The sequence below is a fragment of the Megalobrama amblycephala genome, linkage group LG7, assembly GCF_018812025.1.
Source record: "Megalobrama amblycephala isolate DHTTF-2021 linkage group LG7, ASM1881202v1, whole genome shotgun sequence".
In the NCBI taxonomy this organism is placed as follows: Eukaryota; Metazoa; Chordata; class Actinopteri; order Cypriniformes; family Xenocyprididae; genus Megalobrama; species Megalobrama amblycephala.
Window position 1 is genome coordinate 17,176,336 of NC_063050.1, and position 22,690 is coordinate 17,199,025.

Below are 22,690 nucleotides of genomic sequence, written 5' to 3' on the forward strand. Positions count from 1 at the left end.
TGCTGTAATTTGTGCTAGGAGCAAGTCATTTGCTGTAATATGTGCTGCCGACCAAGTATTGAGTGCACAAATTAACATACTTTAAAGAACTTGAACTTTTCTGTTTTGAAAATCTTAGGAAATATTCTAATATTCTGAGATACTGGATTTTTGACTTTCATGAGCTGTACGCTCTAATCATCAAAATTAAAAAAAAAAAAAAAAACTTTTGAAATGTTTTACTTTACATGTAGGGAATCTAGAATATATGAAAGTTTCATTTTTAAAAATAATTTACAATAAAAAAATGAACTTTTTCACGATATTCTAATTATATGACCAGCACCTGTACCTGCTGCCAAATTATGAGATAATATCAAAAATATCTATATGGTAGTTTTGCCCATGGTTTCAATGTCAATTGTGGCCAGTGAGCAAAAAAAAAAAAAAAATTAAAAAAAAAAAATATATATATATATACATATTTATATTTAATATAAATGTGTGTTTGTGTATATATATATATATATATATATATATATATATATATATATATATATATATATGTATTCGTTCTGAAAAGGTTTCAAATTATAATATTTTTATATATTATTATCCTACAATTATAGGATATATAGGATAAAAAAGAACTATTTTATCACTCATTTCATCATTTTCTTTGTTCTAATTTTGAAGGACTTTTGTTAAAATTACACCGAAAACTCAAAAGCAAGCAGGGCAGTAGCTCTCCTGTTCAATGGATGCACAAAAATAGATAAAAAAGCTAAATTATTGATAAAAATAGACAACTCAATTCAAACACTGTAGTTTAAAAATACCTGTTAAGTTATTTTGAAGGGCAGATACTCAGTGGGACTATTATGGATTTATAAGCAATTTACTTCTATCTTACATTTAATTCATATTTTCCATCTTCCAAATCTCAAAAAAAAAAAAAAAAAAAAAAAAAAATCCACAATAAACAGAAGTCCACACAAACAGGCAAATCATCCTCTCATCCACTGGTCCCATTGGGCATGTTCAGGAGAGAGAATCCAAAATGTAAAAAAGAAAAAAGACAACCAAATATCTATGATTATTCAAAAAAGATTGTTCAAACAGTGACAGCAGTTCAGCTTCATCCAGTGCATCCTCAGACAGAACAATGATCAAATATACAAGTTGTAAAAATACAATTAACAGCTTAAATAAGATTGAACAGTAACAGCTAATTTTGTTGACCTGAATAAGCAAAAGCAAATCAGACATCAAATATTCAGACAGCTTCAAACTCAAATGCCACACTGTCTCCCAGAGCTTGAGGAGGTACTACAGCTGTGATTCCCCATAAAATATACATTTAAATAACAGAAAGCTGTAAACTGATGACAAACGCAGCACAACGATTTAAAACAAAAGCACACTCAGTTCAAACACGCAGCTGAGAGAGGTTTACAATTTACACTTTACACAACTTAGAAAACCAGGCATACAGCAACCAGGAGGTTTACTCAATGTCAAAATTACCCACAACCCCTCCAATTCTATCCTTTTATAGAGAAAAACACTTAAAATACCCGTTTACCTTCATAAAGACAGCAACACAACATCAGGATCATGTGTTCAGTGTGTGAGACAAACAGGAGGAGGTAAAACGTTAGTGTGTATGTGGCCAAATCAGCTGAAAATTGAGACAGAGAATTATCTCATAAATTAATAATTTATGAGATAATTTACCAAAGAAATGTAGGCGTCACCCCAAAATTATATTATGCATAAAGAAAATAAATCTTATTATTAGAATTATTACATTTTTACACTAATTAATGCATTTCCCTCTTAAAATTGTCATTACCATAATGCAAAGCATGCTTGTACTGTAATGCAGTGAATTAAAATCATACATTTTAAACTAAAACTTAGCATAAAGGCAGTGCAAAAACACTTTACAGTTTAAATAATGTAGCTTTTTACATCACATTATTGAGAACGAGATTTTTTTGGCATTATGGTAATGATAAATTGGAGGAAAATGAAAAAAAAAATAATAAATGCACAACCTAATTTCTTAGTTTTGAAATATGAACCAGACAGTTTTTCTAGAGATTCTCTATGTCAGGTGTGCATTATATTTTGCAGTGTACAGACGTGAAGAACAGCAGCTTGATGAAGTTGGGTGCAGCACCACTGGTGTGGGGTCTGTGTTTCATGCCATACGCTCCTCACAGGAGCACAAACTCATCTGTGCTTCCCCTCTTATTGTTCCTGCTCATTCTGTTGCATGAGAAAATGTTTGCAGGACCGTCCATGGAGCCCCCGCTCTGCCCCTCCAGTCCATAGTTCTGTCCCCTGCCCTCGACAAATGTAAAGATGGGATACTTCTCTTTAGAGGACGATAAAGCCTGGAAAAGAACGAAAAATAATAATATATAATCATTAGGGCTATCAAGAGATTAAATTTTTTTAAATCTAATTAATTATACGATGTGGAGATTAATTAATTGAATTAATCGCATATCAAGTTTGGCTGAGAAATTACTCCCAAAAAATCATTTAAAGACATTATTGGGTTAAATGAGAAAAGCATCAAGTAGACATTACAAAAAGTAGCTTTAGGACAAAAAAAAAAAAAAAAAAAAAAAAAAAATTACACATAAACCTCAACGGCCAAGAGGGCGAGTAAACGATGACAGAATTTTCATTTCTGGGTGAACTATACCTTTAATGGGTTATTTATTAATATGGAAAAATTATTATTATTATTTTTTTTAATGAAATGATACTCTTAATAAGAATCTAAAACTGCCAGTAGGTGATGATAAATAATAATAATTAATAATTAACATGTTATTTTTTCCCATAACTAATTAATTAACTTAACATCTTAAATCAACAGCCCTCATAATTATATATATAAAATTATGAGGGCTGTTGATTTAATGCTGTTTGTTGTTGTATATATAATATAATACAATACACAGAGCTATAATGAACATACATGTTCTAATTATGTGTTTATTAGAGGTTGAATTCAAATCAAATAGTGCCAAACTGCCCATACTACTTCTGAATAGGATGTCTACTTCATAAAATGTGTGAAAATATGGAAATATATGGTTCAAATCAAATAAATGGAAGCGCCCTTAAATGGTCAGATATGGAGCTTGGGTGTCATCTAGTGAAAGAGTTTGGTACTGCGCCCAAACAAAATCTAACTGAAAGCTAATTTTTTTAAATATTTCAACCTAAAATTTGGAATGTTGACATTTTTGGCTTTGATTTTCTTGCAGTTTAAGAGTAAAACATGCTTAGTAATATATTATTATAAAATATAAACAATTATATTTTTACATTTTCATAAACTTAAACTTTTTTTTATTTCACTTTCATAATTTATTTCACTTCTATACGGAAGAGGATTAGGGACAAGCAATAATAAAAAATAAAACCATCTTGAGATTAAAGTTGTTAAATTTTGAGAAAAAACTCGTTACATTTCAAGAAAAAAGTCGAGATTAAATTTTGAGAATAAACTCGTTAAATTACGAGAAAAAACTCGAAATAAAATGTTGAGAATTAACTCATTAAATTACGAGAAAAAACTCGTTAAATTTCAAGAAAAAAGTCAAGATTAAATTTTGAGAATAAACTTGTTAAATTACGAGAAAAAACTCGAAATAAAATGTTGAGAATAAACTCGTTAAATTACGAGAAAAAAATCATTACATTTCAAGAAAAAAGTCGAGATAAAATGTTGAGAATAAAGTAATTAAATTACGAGAAAAAAGTTGTTAAATTACAAGAACAAATTCGTTAAATTATGAGAAAAATGTTGTTAAATTTCGAGAAAAAAGTTGAGATAAAATGTTGAGAATAAACTCATTAAATTATGAGAATAAAGTCATTAAATTAAAAAACAAATTCGTAATTTAACTTTTTCTTATTCGTAATTATGAGACTTTTTTCCTCATAATTTAACGAGTTTAACTGAAAGCTAATTTTTTTAAATATTTCAACCTAAAATTTGGAATGTTGACATTTTTGGCTTTGATTTTCTTGCAGTTTAAGAGTAAAACATGCTTAGTAATATATTATTATAAAATATAAACAATTATATTTTTACATTTTCATAAACTTAAACTTTTTTTTATTTCACTTTCATAATTTATTTCACTTCTATACGGAAGAGGATTAGGGACAAGCAATAATAAAAAATAAAACCATCTTGAGATTAAAGTTGTTAAATTTTGAGAAAAAACTCGTTAAATTACGAGAAAAAACTCGAAATAAAATGTTGAGAATTAACTCATTAAATTACGAGAAAAAACTCGTTAAATTTCAAGAAAAAAGTCAAGATTAAATTTTGAGAATAAACTTGTTAAATTACGAGAAAAAACTCGAAATAAAATGTTGAGAATAAACTCGTTAAATTACGAGAAAAAAATCATTACATTTCGAGAAAAAAGTCGAGATAAAATGTTGAGAATAAAGTAATTAAATTACGAGAAAAAAGTTGTTAAATTACGAGAACAAATTCGTTAAATTATGAGAAAAATGTTGTTAAATTTCGAGAAAAAAGTCGAGATAAAATGTTGAGAATAAACTCATTAAATTATGAGAATAAAGTCATTAAATTAAAAAACAAATTCGTAATTTAACTTTTTCTTATTCGTAATTATGAGACTTTTTTCTCATAATTTAACGAGTTTATTCTCAACATTTTATCTCGACTTTTTTCTCGTAATTTAACAAAATTTTTTTCATAATTTAACGAATTTGTTCTCAACATTTTATCTCAACTTTTTTCTCGAAATTTAACGAGTTTTCTCAAAATTTAACAACTTTAATCTCGAGATGGTTTTATTTTTTTATTATTGCTTGGCCCTAATCCTCTTCCGTACTTCTACAATAATCTGACTAGTGTCTTTTTAAAAGCAAGACCAACCTTAGGTCTAAATAAAATTTAATTTAATTATATATTGTACATTTTTTGGAGGAGTAGTTTCACTAAATAATTAACAGTATATTCAGTGGGAAAAAAAGTGAAAAAAAAAAAAAAAAAAAACTATAAAAATAAACAAAAATGCTCACACTGTTAAGAATATTCTGGCATTATTATTAGTTTATGAAACATTTTCTTACTGATTCAAACAAGTGTAGAAAAACAAAATAGTTGCTAACTGCATACTGAATTAGATTCAGAAAGTCTAGCAAAAATATTTTATTTTATAAAGTGCATAGTGCAAAAAAGTGCAAAGTGTAAGTGAATTAAAAGCACGTTGCGTTTTTCAGTGCCCACCTTCACTTTCTATGCAATTTATAAAATAAAATATTTTTGTTCGACTGGATCTAATTCAGTGTGAGGTTAGCAACTCCTTTGTTTGTCTGCACTGACTTTTTTGGCTCTACGCACCAAAAGCAAGCAATTTCTCCTAGTGTTACTGATTCAAACAAGAGACTCACTTCACTGACCGCGGAGCACAACAACTCAAAGTCTTTCTTGGTTTGTGCGTAGAACCCGATGGTACAGCTGGGATCCATACGACTGAAGTTCATCTTCCTGGGTGAGTTACAGTGAAAAGACTACGAGATAGAAGAACAATGGCACATCAGTTTCTCCAAACTATGAAATTAAAATGTCCTCTGATGCAAATTTTTTATTATTTTTTTTCTGTATGAATTAAGAGGGTTGCTTTCAGTCTCACCTCCAGAGAGAAGTTGCCTTGGGTGACGTCCACCACCGGCTGACAGTAGTGTGGGTCTAGATACAATAGCTGCTCATCTGGAAGACAGAGAGAAGCCAATCAGAGAGCACACAGGAACACAGTAACCAATCAAAACATAGTTCTTAAAAGACACATACCTTGAAAGCCAATAAAAAACAGAGAATGCTTGGGTTTTCCTCCAATAATTCCTATACAGCATTTTAACTTGAGAATGTTCTAGAAAAGGAGAGATTGTTCATTTAAAACAAATTACAACATAAGGCCATTTATTTAAGTCATTAAAAAAGTTATATTATTCTAAAGTAATACTTAGCTATATGTGTTATATAGCTATTTAAAATAAAAAGAAATAAAATAAAAATAAAAATTATTTTGGCCAGTTTGCAGAGTGATTTAATTATTATGGAAGCGTGTTTCCAATAAAATAAAATAAAATAAAATAAAATAAAATAAAATAAAATAAAATAAAATAATAAAATAAAATAAAATAAAATAATATAAAATAATAAAATAAAATAAAATAAAATAAAATAAAATAATAAAAAAGTCAACATAAGGCAATTTATTTAGGTAATTAAAGTTATATTATTCTAAAGTAATACGTAGCTATATGTGTTATATAGCTATTTAAAATAAAATAAAATAAAATAAAATAAAATAAAATAAAATAAAATAAAATAAATAAAATAAAATAAAATAAAATAAAATAAAATAAAATAAAATAAAATAAAATAAAAATAAAAATTATTTTGGCCAGTTTGCAGAGTGATTTAATTATTATGGAAGCTTGTTTCCAAAATAAAATAAATAAAATAAAATAAAATAAAATAAAATAAAATAAAATAAAATACAATAAAATAAAATAAAATAAAATAAAATAAAATAAAATAAAATAAAATAAAATAAAATAAAATAAAATAATAAAAAGGCGATTTATTTAGGTAATGAAAGTTATATTATTCTAATGTAATGTTTAACTATATATCTTACAAACAAAACAAAATAAAATAAAATAAAAAATAAAATACAATTTCTTTTGGCCAGTTTGAAAAGTGATTTAATTATGAAATATTATTTTAATTATATCCACCATAGAATAATAAAAATAATAAAAATGAATAGAAAAGGTAATTGTGAGTTTATATCTTACAATTCTGACTTCTTTTTCAACTGTTGCAATTACTTTTTAAATTTTTTACTCTGTATTCATGTATTCATATTTTTTGTATTAGTGAGCTCATGTGCAGCACATGTACCTTAACACACTCAATGTAGGAGGGGTTTAGTGATTCTCCTCCGAGCCGTACTGGCACTAGAATGATGACTGATTTCCATCCTGTGCCTCCGGACTCGGACCGCTCTGTCAGGGGCGACTCACACAGCCGCATGACATCTCCTTTATATACTGCAAAACACGCATAAGCAGAAGTATGAGATAAACATCATTTAAAGTCAGGTACGGGACCTGTAAGTTTCAGTTTCACTAACTGACTTTGTAAAATGATCACATGATGCACATGACTGAAGGTGAAGACTCACCAGTGCAGTCCTGTGCCACGTATACAGCAAGGTTGTGAAACTCAGCGGTTCTAGCCACTGCTTTTCTGGTAGAAGAAAAGACATTAAATAACAGTCATAAGTCACACAGTTCAGTTCAATATACACTGATGTTCATTTGTTTTCCTCTCACCTCAGCATATGTGCCACTACGGACGGGCCGTACCAGTCCCCTGCCCTCTTTCCAGACTCCTTTCCCAGCTCCACCAGCTGGTGGACGCCGAACGGAGCCGAGGGATGGTCCCCAAACAAAGACACCACTTTCCTGTGTAAAGCCTCCACCTGAGGGTCATGGCTGGCTGCAGAGCATTGCTCCGGGGTCCGTCTATGACTCTCACCACTGCCAGAGCTGAGGTCCCTCTGGGGAATGGGGCTGGTCCAGGAAGAACTAAAGGAAGGCAGGGACATGCCAGCCGGACGGGAAGGAGAGCGGGGCTTCAGCACCTCGAAATCAACATCTGACAGCGGATGACAGTCCGACCACCTCCAGTCTGGGACACAGAGAGCAGCATGTAAGCAATTATATTGCCTTTCAAAAAAAAAAAAAAAAAAAAAAAAAATATATATATATATATATATATATATATATATATATATATATATATATATATATATATATATATATATATATATATATATATATATATATATATATATTTTTTTTTTTTATTTTTTTTTTAAAGAAATGAATACTTTTATTCAGTAAGGATGCATTAAATTGATCAAAAATGACATTTATAATGTTACTAAAGATTTCTATTTCAAATAAATGCTGTTATTTTGAACTGTATATTCATCAAAGATTCCTGAAATAATAATTTATCACCGTTTCCACAAAAATATGAAGCAGCACAACTGTTTTCAACACTGATAATAATCAGAAATGTTTCTTGAGCATGAAATCAGCATATTAGAATAATTTCTGAAGGATCATGTGACACTGAAGACTGGAGTAATGGTGCTGAAAATTCAGCTTTGCATCACAGGAATAAATTACATTTTAAAATATATTCAAATCGAAGTTATTTTGGGATAGTTCACCCCAAAAATTTTTTTTCTTCTTTTGTGTTCAGCAGAAGAAAGAAACTCAAATAGGTTTGGAACAACTTGAGAGTTATTGATGACATAATTTTAATTTTTTGGAGAACTAACCTTTTAAATTGTAATAATATTTCAAAATATTACTGTATTTATGATCAAATAAAAAATACAATCATAGTGAGCTTAAGAGACTTCTTTCACAATCATTAAAAAAATCTTACTGATCCCAAACATTTGAACAGTACTGTATATATTAATACACTTGAACGAACAGACTATAACTACAGCTGTTTACTGTGATTATTTATGGTTAATAAAACTAATTATATACACATTTAAGCAAAGGAGGTTTTAGACACTCTTTGCATCATTAATGTATTGCTTTACAGGTTGCACTTCATTTTACAGTAAGTGCACTTTCAATGCACTTACAGTGTACTTAATACGGTAATAAGGTAACTACATAGGTTCAAGGCTATTACTTAGTTATAACCCTGTTATTGTAATTACTACAAAATATGTTCATGCAAAACTGGACTGAATAATAAAGTGCTTCTGCTTTATTTCCTGCATTTCATTTACATGCAAACAAATGTGAAAGTAGGTGAGACCTGGTGGCAGGAGGTGCTGCAGTAACCCCTGTGCCAACAGCATTTGTCCACTGCGCAGCATGCAGCCCCAGCCGCAGTCTGTGGTCAGGCTGGATCCCTCCAGCTGAGGAAACTCCCTCCTGTAGGTGAGCCACACGCACGACACAAACACCTGCCGGAAACGCTCCACCTCATCTGAGAACGAGACGCGGGGAGAATACAACCATCTCAATACAACAGCATCACATTTTTATAAATACTGTGGTATTAATTCAAGCTGAAATATGTAATACAAGTCTCTGGTGTGAGAAAAAACACGCCGTTTTTGTGCGTGTCCCTTTAAATGCAAATGAGCTGCTGCTCCCGTTCCCCTTTCCAGAAGAGGGCGGAGCTTTAACAGCTTTAACGCTTCGGTTGCTCAACAATAAAAAGCTGGAGAATCTCACGCAGACAAAATGAGGATTGTCAGTAACGGTGTTCAGCCTTACATTGTTCAAACCGGAGTCGGACACTGATGGAGAGACTCAGGAAGAAGTTACAACTTTTAAAATACATCTGGATGTTTCTGAATGGTTAGTGGATAAATTTATGTAGTTGCTGTGGAGTTGATTCAACTCATCGACTAGCATGTGTCGTCATGTTAATCTTTTGTGCAAATCCAGCATTGAATTGACCCTCGTTTGTGAAGTGCCCCCTCTGTTGTGTGTTCTCGGGGGCGGGGTTTATGTAAATTTTATGGTTAGTGATGTCACCAACCTGGGAAGAAGCTCATTGTAGTCCCTACCAGCCGTTTGTTATAGTCCTTAAAAAGCAATTTCTTTCAAAACTTTGCAGATGTTGTTTAGGCTCTAACATCAACATTACACACTAACTAAAGTTAAAAAAGTGAAATCATAATCAAGGACCCCTTTAAAATACTTTCTCAGGCAGATCACATGACTCACCTTCACTATTGAACACATAGGACTGACCCAGGAGGAACAGAGGGGAGGTCTTGTTGAAGGTAGTTTTAGATTTCACAGTCCAGCCTGAGTAAAAAAAAATGAAGACAGGAACTTAGACGGAGATACAGTCAATGATATTTGATGTGGCCAGTTTTGAACATGTGCTTCTACATCTGACTTCATAAATAGCCTGGGAAAAAAGGAACAACCGTTTGTGTCATTATTTTGTGTCAGTCATAGAAACCAGTTCTCAACCATCTTAATCATGTGCATGAAAACCAACCATATTTGACATTGTTCCAAGCTGACATTAACTTGGCTTTCAGGCGATCCACTTCATCGGGCTCTCCAGAGCCTTCTCTGATGCCGTCGGGCACTGGCCCGTGGCCGTTGTGGTGTCTGGACTGCGCTGAGGGCTTGTCATCATGAGCTCCACCGCTCACCATGTACTGAACGGCACTGGGAGACACGGAGTTCATGGTTCAGGCTGGATACAGCAGCATTACAGAAGAACGTCAGCCTGAAAGACAGAGACAGAAAGAGAAACCTTGATTTGAGAGGTTCCTTAAATTCTTGGTATATTTTTGATATCATGAGGAATCAATAGTTCCTTGAATTTTCTAAAACAGAACAGCTGTGCTATGACATTAAGCTGTGATTTTCTTCAGAACTCAAAACCAATAGTCCAAAAAAGCATTTACTGAGAAATGTCTCACTTTGAGATCTGATTTTAACATGTGACGCTCACAATCAGTGATGCCTATTGATGCTAAGTATATGTAATATGAAAAAAAAATAGGTTAAAGACACAATATGTAGTTTTTCGCCGCTAGAGGTCACCTATTCAAAGCAAAGGCGTAGCTTGATAATGCTGAGATTGAGCGCGGAATCATGGGAGATGTCGTCTTCACCTTAGCCAGTAGAAAACAATCGGATGGGACTCGGGCAGAAATCATGTTCATGGATGAGATTATTAATGTTACTGTAGTATGAAGCAGAGCTGGGAGCGGAGCTGAATGAGGCCGCTGGAGCGATTGCTAATGAGAGATGAGCGCGACACAAGGATCAAGTCTTTTATTACGCTGCAATCGCCGCTTCTTCCGGTCAAGCATATGACGCAGCGCTGTTTATCATATTAGATACATTTGAGCGTGTTGAAAATGATGTTATAACGTTACGCTGTGCGTTCGCTCTGCGGCTGCTGTGAGACACTGTTGCACACTGCAGTAGATCGATTTTAGAATATCATATTAAATGCTGGATGGCTTGTGTCGATAAATGGCATGCAATTAATTTTAAAACGTATGATGGAGAAAATTCTGTGAACAGTTGTTCCCTTGTCTATTAAAACATGTAAATATTAAGGCGTCTTTGGTGTTTCCATGGTTTCTACAAAATAAAACGCAAAGTAACGCAGGTATAATGTCACGACTCCTGGTTAAAATTGCTTATTTCTCTGGATTTAAACATTCTTGGAAACATTGGGATAGTGTAAGTACACAAGTCAACAAAATATATAACAATGTTCTTGTGGTTTTTCGATATATTAGTCCAAAAATATTACATATTGTGCCTTTAAATACTAGGAATGCAAAATATATTCTGTACCATATCAGTTAACAGAAATGTTTTTAATTTATTGATATCAGCCGATAATAGATATTTAATTGTGTGTGCTCACTTGATCATTTAGAACATACATTAACACTAGTTAATAAAAACAGAATAAAACAAACAAACAATCCAAAAAAAAGAAAAGAAAAAAGAAATAAAAGAATTGAATTCAAAAAATTGTATCATGGAGATTGCATGTATACCATGGTAATACAATGGTATTCTAAAGAAACATGAAGCACCATGTACTGGACATTGATAAGGACACTTGTTAGTGATTGCACTCACACAAACCTATTTTAGAGCTGATCGCAAATAGAAAAAATGACATATATACACTACCGTTCAAAAGTTTGGGGTCGATTTTTTTATGTTTTTGAAAGAAGTCTCTTCTGCTCACCAAAGCTGCATTTATTTGATGAAAATACAGTAAAACAGTATAATTGAAAAATAACTGTTTTCTATTTGACTATATTTTAAAATGTGATTTATTCCTGTGATCATAGCTGAATCCAGTCTTCAGAGTCACATGACCCTTCAGAAACCATTCTAATGTGATGATTTGATGCTCAAGAAACATTTTATTATTATCAATGATGAAAACAGTTGTACTGCTTCATATTTTTGTGGAACATATGATTATTTTTCAGGATTCTTTGATGAATATCAGCATTTATTTGTTTTTACACTTTGGCTACATTACAAATGTAAAAAAAAAAGTTACTGAACCCAAACTTTTGAATGCTAGTGTATATATATATATATATATATATATATATATATATATATATATATATATATATATATATATATATATATATATATATATATATATATATATATATATATATATATATATATATATATATTTATTTTTTTCATTCATTTTTAAATCAATTTTCAATTTTCCAAGCCTGGAAATCACAGTTGATATAAAAAAATATCTGTTGTCTAAGACTGTGGGAAAGCTGCATGTAAATACCATGGAACATACAAATCAAACAATCAAGAAGTCACGCAACATTAATTGTGACGTCACAATAGACAGCATTCAAACGAGAAAACATTCCACCTGTGTGTTACACAAACAAACAAGCTGTGTGGGAAACGAGTCTGTCACATGAGCCCTGACTGAGGACAGGTGTGGCGAATGACGGCCACAACAGTTCAAGCACATATTACAAATAAGAAATATTCTGACTTCCCTTTTCCTTGTTTTCTCAAGGAAGTGTGAGCTTACCGTATAACAGAGGGAAATGAGGCAATGCCATTAGTTTAGAATGAGAGACGACGTCATTTCACAATAATGCAAGTTCTAAAAAACTTCCACCATCCTAGAACACTAGACTGCTTGGGGAAAGTGGATACATGTGAATTGTAAGCCATGTGACCACTGAGTGCTCAGCAGAAAAAGGCCATCTCAATCCCTTTAGCATACTACTATCCCACATTATTTAAATAATGCTATTCCTGAAGTATGCAGTATGTATACAGTGTACAGTATGTGAATTTTCTGTATGCAAAGATTAAAATACTTGCAAAATCTTTTACATTGGTCAAAATGTGCAGTATGAAACTGATTACACTCTTTCCCACAATGCAATGCTCTAATCTGTCCTGACCTACTATGAATATTAACCATTTTTTTTGACTGCCAAATGGTTTACACAAACTGGACTGGACTCACTGAATTCAACATGCAATATTGAAGTCACGTGACATGCATTTAGCATACTAATATTTGAAACGTTCTGTGTCACGTGCTGCTTAATGTTTCACGTAGCATTGTAGAAAGAAGTAGGCAGTATATAGTATATAATGCACATTATGCAGTAAGAAGTACGCTAGTATTTCATTTCGAACACAGCCTAAGAGGAAAATCCAGTTTTCTGTGGATGAATGTGCAATAATTTCGTTGGAAATAAGTATTTTTTTTAATTATTTGAGTAATCGCCGAAAACCAGTCACGATGCTGCTTTAAACACCACAGAATTACGCAAATAGCGTAGCCTGATTTCAGTACTATGTAAAATATTTTGAAATTAAGTATGAAGAGAGATATCACGTATCTGGAAATGTATCTACTGCAAGTCATTTTAGCCAGCTAGACTAAACATTTGAAAGCTTGGCCGCGTTACCTTCACGTTAGACCCGGCATGTTTGATGTTCCGGATATTTTCCGACTTTTCCTATAAATAGTCAACGGCGTCCAGCTGCACGAACGCTTGTCTGGATGTCTGGCAAGGACAAGCGCTGTGCGAGACCGAGCTCAGGCCTCCTCAGGCGCCGTCATCTCGGCGAGAATCGATTAAAGCTGTAGTCATGAGTTCCTACTTCTATACAATCTTACGCGGCTGTCGAACTGTCAGCTGAGACGAATAGTGTATAAAACAGCGAGCGATTACAGCAGTATGCAACCACTTCCTGTTGTCATTGCGGATACACACCCTCGATCCGCCCACCAAGCGACGTGATTGGCCAGGTTTGACAGTTGCCGTTTGATGACTGGACGATCGACACGTACGAGAAACTGTAGTCAATTAATTTTATATTTTATTTTATTTTTATTTATTTAAAACAAAAATATGTACGAATAAATTAATACAAAATTAAAACAGTTAAAAGTTTGGAGTATCAAAAGGAAAGAAATTATGCAGTTAGCTAATTTAATTATTAATTTGAATTAATTATAATAAATTAATCAGAGCAATTTACAATTTTTCACTATTTTACAGCTTTAAAGTAATTTTGAAAAAATATTTAATACATAAATTAAACTTTGGTTTGTTATGATACATAAGTATTGTTAACCTTTTTATTAGGTTAGTCAAATTTTGTTTATGAGCAAAAACAAAAACAAAACAAAAAAACGGGGCTGGGGGGTGTTGGGGGAAAATTAACTGTTTTTCACTGTAGCATTTTCACGGTCTTTTACCGTTAAAATCATGGTCATTTTTTACAGTGTAACTTCCGCCAAACCGCCTTCTGTATTCTTCAAAAAGCTTACGCTGTACGTTCTACGCCTTCCCTATTCAACTTGCGGAATTGACACAACACCAGCCACAAAACAAGTAATTTGAATACGAAAGGCGGTCTGGCGGAAGCTAGATAATATTACTTCATAACTTTTTAAATATAGATTTTTTTATTTTTTTATTTTTTTACACAAACGTATCGCTTCACTTCATAAGGCCTTTATTACCCCTCTGGAGCCGTGTGGAATATGTTTATGTTGGATGGAGACACTTTCTTCAGCTCATACTCGTTTGGTAACGCATACTGCCATTATAAAGCTCGGATGCCTCAGGATATTTATTAATGTCCGTGTGAACTGGAAGTTGCAAATGACTTTTCTCCAGTGTTGTGACATATTTCCAAGTGAAACGGAATATTGAATAGAGGGCAGAGTTTTACTTTTGCGCTCCTCCTCTCCATCTCTCGCTCATAATAGACGAACGGTTGCAGAGGAGTGGTTTAAGCGTTTTCAGCCCAAGCCGTCAAACTGACGTTATCAGAGAAGGAACGCCATTCCAGACGAGAAGTAACTTTTCAGATTTGATTAAAGATTACCGCGACAAACAATTTTTTTCTGTGTTTTAACTTGCATGGATTAATTGTTTACCACAAGACTAGTAATATTCACTAACAAAGTAAATAAGGTCAATTTTGATTTCATGTGTACTTTAATATTTCTACGATTGTGTTCGTCAGAAAGAAGAAAGCCATATACACCTAGGGTGGCTTGAGGGTGAGTAAATCTTTGGGTAATTTTCATTTGAAAGTGAACTAATCCTTTAAATTCCAGACTTTTCCATGCAACTCTTGAATGTTAAAAAATAAATCACGTAAACGATTGGCCCTCTGGCTTGTCAATCACTGCCATGACGATCCATGTGAGAGACGCGTGGCTGCGCGCTCCAGTAACTTTCCACACTCCACAGGCGCCGCATGCAATATTTTTGTCAGGAGACAGGAGTAACAACTGCAGATTACGAGTTACCTGCGGTGAGTCCGACATAATGAATCCACGGCTTTAAGTCGCGTGCACACTTAACGATTGTAAGGCAGATTATGAATGTAAATTGATACTTATGACTGATCGTGCTCAAACGCGTCCAGTCAGAGCCAGTTGCTTTCAGTCTGCGATTACAGTCGGTGTTCAAATTCCATGTGAAAGTATATAAATCTGCTTCAGGAGCAGGAAACAATCGCTGTATGTTGAGCATAGTCAGAATGTTTTAGCTAGTCGTTAAATGTGTGCCCAGCTTAATAACACAGCGAATGTCGGTGGTAAACACTCGTGTTCCAATACTCGTGCACGAGTTTTGGGAGGCGTTCCCTCTAAATGAGCTGTGAAGGAGGGGGGTTGTTCTTACCCATCCGCTCATTTCAAAAACTCAGTCGACAAAAAGAACCTCTTTAGCACTTTTAAGTAAGCTTTCCTCTGACAAGAAAGAAAGTGGTCAGGCATTCTCAACTAGTATAAATCAGTAAAGGGTCATGGTAGTGTTATGCTTTGATTACATTTGAGTAAATTCTGCTTGCAGAGCACTAATAGCATCATCATTGTGTACATCACTCAGTATGATAACAGTTTTTGTATTTGTAAAAGGTCAGTTTTAGTACTGTTAACTAATAATTCGTAACTCATACTGTGATAAGGGAGGACAAAAGATCAGTGACCAAAGGTCTATGCTGACTTGACAAAAAAATACTGATGAACTTTCCTGTTTGAGTTTAGCAGGTTATTCTCTAAAGCAAATAAAAGAAGCATGTAATTTTATACAATACCTCTTTATTAATTGACTACACACACTGCACCTCAGTTAATGGATCATTGACATTTGCAGTAAGTAAAAGTGATGTACAGAACCAAATAAATAGATTCATTCATTTCAACGCAACCTGTCCAAAATGCCACACCTGTGATACAATATTCTCCTCATTTCAGGACATTCACATTACAACAGAGTCTCTTTATTTACCTCTATGTACAGTATTGTACAGAATTTTGGACAGTTTGTTAAAGCAACTATAAGAACGTATAAAATAACTACATCTGACGTGAAATAAAGTGCATTCTCAAAAGATCACATCTTAGGAAATTACATTAAAAAACAGAAACTTCTCAAACAAACACAAACACTTAGGAATATATTTTGACATATGAGTGGACAACATACTTTTAATATGTGTGGATTCTTGTTTTTCAGTTCACTCTGTGAATCTTTTCTGCAGAGGAAATCAAATCATTCAAAAGCGAGTAAGACACAGGGGTTAAGAGTACAGATTAACAGAACATTAGTTGGTTCCTCTCGCATTCGATCAACTATAACAGTCACATGGTATAAAGTGGAAACATCCAGGCCAGTGAAGTGTTGGTCTTTAACCACAACTGAGAAGTCATGCATGGGAAAGGGCTGAATATGACAAGAACTATGAAACGGTACAAAAAAACAACTTTTTTTTTTGGTGGGTGGGTGGGTGGGTGGGGGGATTGTTACAAACTTTACATTATTTTCATAAATCTTTACATTATTTTGTGCATATGTCATTATCACTTACCATTTCACTGATATATCCAAATAACTCTCTGTGTTGAGTTTCTGTATAATACAATAAATAAACATATGCTTTTAATAGATATAAAGAAATCTTTACTAACACCAAAACCAGATATGAAACAGCAAAAGATAGGCTATCTGAGATGAAAGTGCTGCTTGAGAGATAAACAGCATCAGAATACATTTACGGAAGGATTAATAGATGTCTGACTGTCTATCCAAAGGCATTATCATGCTACGGTATGAAATACAAGTAAATAAAGCACTCTTGGTCTCGTCACTGATAGCAACTCCTACTGACTAATACCACCATGTTAATGTAAGGTGTAAAATAGCGACAGTATCACTGTTAGCCATCAGATGTCAGTATGACCCCATTTGTAGACCTTCTTCACACAGCAGCGCCATCTTTGATTTTAACGGAAATGAACGCGAGGCTGTGAGGGAGACAGAGGCCTACATCTCCTCAGAGGGTTGTACTGTTATTTAATGTGTTTTTGGATTGTTCTGCTGACGAAACACTGCAAACATATCTTTCCAAGAAATTTCAGTTGACAAAAACTCCAGACAACACGAGCTGTGGAAAATCGTAAGTGATTTAGGAGCTTAATACTGCTTTTTACAGTTGGCGCCATTGAAAACGCGGTAAATCTGTCCCTCACAGCCTCGTTTTCACACCTAACATGGCGCTTCTCTGAATAAGGTCTATTCCTGCCACACCTAAAATCGTCCTCATCATGATACATTTGTTATATTTAGTTATAATGCTCATTTATACACAGCATTAATAAATGAATGATTTTAAAAGCATGAACCAAAAACACACTGTAACAAAAAATGACCTTCTTAGATGTTTTGTCTTGTCTTAAATATCTAATTTTCTAGATAAGTAAAAATTGCCTTGTTTTCAGAAAAAAAGTCAAAATTAAATAAAAGTTTTTGCTTAATAAAAGCAAAATAATCTTGTTTTTGATTTGAAATAAGATTTTTTGCTTACCACATTTGCAGATTATTTTACTTGTTTAAAGCAAAAACTCACTTAATTTTGACTTTCTGAAAACAAGACAATAATTTTTACTAGTTTAGAAATTGCTTCTTGATTTAATAAGTTTTAGATATTTAGACTAGAAACAAGACAAAAATTCTAAGAAAAACATTTTTTTGCAGTGCAATAATGTCTTATGTTTTATAATTTGACTAAAGTGTCAATCTGATAAATGACTTAAAATGCTTAAAAGCAGTTGATTCCTTTGAGTACACAAACATTTTTGTCTTCTAAATTTGTTTACAAATTAGATTTACTTGATAATACTGAGACAAATGCAGTTTATACCATTTAGTTATTATTTTATACCATTTCTTTACCATGTTTTACTACTAATACCATAGATACACTATGGTTACTGTAGTAAAACCATTCATCTTTACGTTCAAGTGATATTTCAGAGGCTTTACAAATTGGAAAAAAACAAATGCAGCAAAAAAACAAAAACAAACATCAGTCACATCCCTACATTTATGTTTTGCATATGCTGAAGTGAAAAAAAAAAATTACTTACAAATGTTCACTGATATTTTCTTTGCATGGTAGTGAACAACATTCAGATCACAAAGAAACGCCAACAGATGGCAGGCTACACCAGGTTGCCATGACAACAGTGACATTTACTGATGCTTGACTAACTATAGAATATATTTACCATACAATCCTTACAACCATAATAAATGTGCTGATCCAACAATGTCTGGAATCAGGACCTGTTATGACTCATGAAGGATGTCATCTAAAATTGTGGTATGCATTATCACTTCAAAACTTAAGGTTCTTAATTTATGGTCTTGTTTTGAATAGTCACTGCACTTTAAACATATCCAGTGCCTTGCACAGATGTTCAGGCACTTAACCAAATTCTCTCATTTTACTGATTTACAAAACGTATTAGCATGAATTTCAATACACAGCTATTTTTGAATTGCTGTCAAGGGAGAAAGCTGCTCTCTTTGCAGCCAGATGGTGTAGTTATGACATGTATCAGTAGAAGCTAACTGCTCCATGCTAACCGGCCAAACCATGTCCTCTTGCTTTAAACAGATAAGGAACCCTACAGCTCAAGAATTATTATTCAGGTAGTGCATATGACACTTGAGCGCTAGAGTCGGAGTGAGGTCAACAAGGAGAATTCAGTAGCACAGAATAGAGTCAAGAGCTGTGCATAACACTGACCTACATGCGAGAAAGAGTCAAATCTGTCTTTTAACAGCTGCTGGATATTTACAGAGAAACTGTGAGGCTTGAAACATACTCTAGGAAAGTATGCAAACATAGAGATGCTTGATAGTGCATTGCAAGAGAGATCCTGCTGAACATTAAGAACATCCTGCAAGCTTTATTTGTGCATTGTGTTCTTAATTAAATGTGATTACAATTCATAATGCTGCACAAATATCCATTGCACTCTTTGTTGCTGCAGGATGCGCTATAGTGGCCATTAACATGAACTGTCTTCTATATGATCAGATAAACTATTTTAACTACTGTCACATTGCAACCTTTTCTTTTTAGCTGGGCCAGATAGAATATGTTTTTGTTTGATTTGACAAAAATGGATAAATTTAGCTAAAGAAGTGACATTTATGATATTCAACTAGATAAAAGCTGTACTTGCATGGCTGCTGAATGCACCAACTTGCCTTAAAGGGCCTTTGATATGTACCTCTGAAGGCATCAAGCTATCATTGCAGAAAAAGATGGTTAAGCAAACATTAAATTGAAGACTGAATGCTTATGCAAACCTTGTTTGGAAATTAAAATAGCAAATCAACAAAATGTCAACAATTTTAACATTTAGCATTTGTAATTAATGAGAGAATCTGTATAATGAGAGAACTGGTCAAAGGCCCGTTCACAACAAGAACAATAACTATAACGATAACTATATTAGCGTCCACACCAGCAGACGATATTGTTGTTTATTCTAAGCGCGTTGCCTGCCGCTTTAAAAGCTCGAGCTCTTTAAAGTTGTAATTGGATTCTGATTGGCTGTCAATGTTTTTATTGTTCATCTGCTGGAAAAACTAATTTTGAAAGTGATTCCAACGATATAATTTCTCTGTGCCGTTATTGTTATAGATGTGGCGTAAACTCTGCTATTCTTTTGTATTTAGTATCATTTTTAGAATCTTTATCATTATCTTTATAGTTACCATTCTTATTGCGAACAGGCCTTTAGAGTGAATTATATAAGGGAATGAATCTACAGTTTAGCCAACATCCCCTACATGGCTTCAGTAGTATGCGTTAGCTGCTAATGGATATGCTAAACCTGATTAGACACTCCCGAATAAGGTACAAGCCAAAAAACAGCTACGGAAGTGTCCTTGATGAAGTTCTGTCTATGCCAAATACTTGTCATTAACTTGAACAACTCTTTTCAGTTTTTGTGTTTTAAGGAAACTATGTGGTTGGTCACCTTAGAAAATGTAGGAACAATGTTTTGGTGTTCACAGTATTCAGCATTGTTTGATCTGTTAAAGCACTTTGCGCTTGTCATTATTTTACCTTGTTGCATAAGCACCACAAAACATGCACCCATTCACCTTCTCACAAACACCCAACAAACATTCTTGTATAATACATATATAACCATTTTCTGACACAGCTCTGCATGTACAATAAATAACAGCCTTTAAAATAACCTTGGAGTTCTTGTCGTTTGTTCAGCGTAATATGATTTAGTCACTTGTTTTCACTGGCTGGAATGTCCACTGTCTAAGTGCTCAGAAACATCAAATTCTGCTAAACCCCCATTAAAGGCATTTATCTTTCCAACTAGCTCAAGAGCCATTCTTAGGAGTAACGACAGTCTTCACCTGGGGAGAAGTGCTAGTAGGACTCTGACTGGATCCTTTGGAGCTTGGCTTACTCCCAGAAGCAGGCTCAAGTCTTCCTGGTGCAGAAGCCTGGGTGACCTCCAACAATTTGCTGGTATCTTTGGCCTTGGGCCCCTCCTGAGTTCCACCTTTACCAAGCCCTATAGATTTCCCTGTGCTTGTCAACTGTGTAACCATACCAGGTCTTTCACCAGGAGATTGAGGTTGAGATCTGGGAAGATCAGGAGGCACTCCAGTTGGAGAAGGAGTAGGAGATGGAGAGTGTTCCTCAACAACCTCCAAGAGACATTTGTCCTCCCAATCAAATGTTCCACGGTAGCAGCTGACCGGAGCTAGGCCCTTGTCCTGCCGAAGTTTTCCCAAAACAGTGCACTGCGTTTGGGGAGGGTGAGATGGGACAACCCCTTTGGATGGAGCTATGGCAGTTCTCACCCTGACATCTGAAGTTCTGGTATGGGGATCTAATACGCCCTTTTTGAGACCCTCTCCGTCACCTGATCCCTTACTTGCTTTGGTTACCTCTGTGCTTGTGGTCTTCCCAGGAGCACTACATGGTATACTTGGCTTGACTAAAGTTGAAGTCTTCCCCACTTCTGGTTTCACTTCTTTCTTCCCAGAATCCTTTCCCCCTTCTTGTTCCAACATGTTTTTGCTGATAACACCTGATGTACTCACTGAGCATGAAGGCTTAGTAGTTCCTTGTGCCTGGCTTTGGGGAATCTTTGTAAGACTTCCTTTGTCATCAATTCCTGCTTCCCGGATAAAACTTGGATCTGTTGTTTTGGCAGACGGGGAAGACGCTGTGGTCAGAGGCGATGGAATGGAGGTAACTACACTATACTTTGACTCTGATGCTACTGGAGAAGATTTGGTCAATGGAGGCTGCCAAGTTTGGGGTTTGGCTAGGCAACTTTCCTGTAGAGTAAAAGGGGGCCGCTGAGATGCTTCAACACTTGGAGATTTTTTACTACCTGGTGGAGTAATGCCACCAGGAGGGAGTGTCTCTTTGACCACCCCTGGTTTAGCTTCACTAGCTTGACTTGGTTCACCAATCCTCTCCCTGTCTCTATCCCTTTCTCTCCCAGCAAGCAAAGCATCTCTACTCAAAGGTGACTCCTGCCTGCCCAGTTTCCTAACCGGCTTCAGAACGCCTGTTTCAGGTGGTGACGGGGTCGGTTGTGTGGGTGAAGGAGAAGTTGTTGGGGCAGATGCCAGATTCTCACCCTCAATTTCCACCAAACTCTGCAGGCCAAGCTCACAGTGGAAACCATCCTTTCTATAATCCGAATGTCCAACCTCCAAACTGTGCTTCCTCATCACCCCAATCCCACCTTTCTTTTCAGATGAAGATGAAAGCGGTGACCCAAGTTTCTCTGCTGACTGCACTCTTTTGAGTAGCGGCGATCTGGGTGGCTCTGCGCTCTTGGGTCTAGGCCTTATGATCGGTGGGGACGAGTGTAGTTTGGCAGGAAAGGTTTGGGTGGTGTTGGAACTTCCCACTGTGTGGCCAGGCAAAGGAGGTGGCGAGGATTGAGTTGGGGATGGTGTATGAGCCAGCGGAGACAAAGGAATGTTGCCAGCAGACTTGCAGCGAGCTGAACGATATTGGCGGTGTAGTTTGGGGGAAAGTCCGTGCAGGGAGCTGGGCCTCATATGCTGGGTTGTTGCGGGGGAATTTGGGGTACTGGTTGCAGGAGAGCTGCCCTGGGAGGAGGCACCTGGGTCAAGAAGATCAAAAGCCAGGGTAGACAATCAAAATTGTGTCCATTAAACATTTTCATTGT

At 34.6% G+C, this 22,690-nt stretch overlaps 2 protein-coding genes across 3 annotated transcripts in view; both read right to left on the bottom strand.

Annotated features, from left to right (window-relative positions):
• Positions 1–804: 804 nt before the first annotated feature.
• On the bottom strand, positions 805–13,912 carry atg4da (autophagy related 4D, cysteine peptidase a). The gene is made up of 11 exons (XM_048196211.1): positions 13,590–13,912; positions 10,121–10,357; positions 9,838–9,921; positions 8,915–9,088; positions 7,396–7,753; positions 7,245–7,309; positions 6,962–7,110; positions 5,843–5,921; positions 5,685–5,761; positions 5,443–5,562; positions 805–2,381 (listed from the first exon to the last, which is right to left on the bottom strand). Exons 2-11 carry the CDS (start codon positions 10,314–10,316, stop codon positions 2,202–2,204), a joined length of 1,482 nt encoding a protein of 493 aa, XP_048052168.1. The 5' UTR covers positions 10,317–10,357; positions 13,590–13,912; the 3' UTR covers positions 805–2,201.
• A 3,018-nt stretch (positions 13,913–16,930) lies between these two features.
• Positions 16,931–22,690, bottom strand: part of mast1a (microtubule associated serine/threonine kinase 1a) — a 72,398-nt gene continuing 66,638 nt past the window's right edge. For both annotated transcript variants that reach the window (XM_048196212.1, XM_048196213.1), the window contains one exon: positions 16,931–22,624. In XM_048196212.1, coding sequence (XP_048052169.1) covers positions 20,850–22,624 — 1,775 coding nt within the window. In that variant the 3' untranslated portion in view covers positions 16,931–20,849. The remainder of the gene's footprint in view (positions 22,625–22,690) is intronic.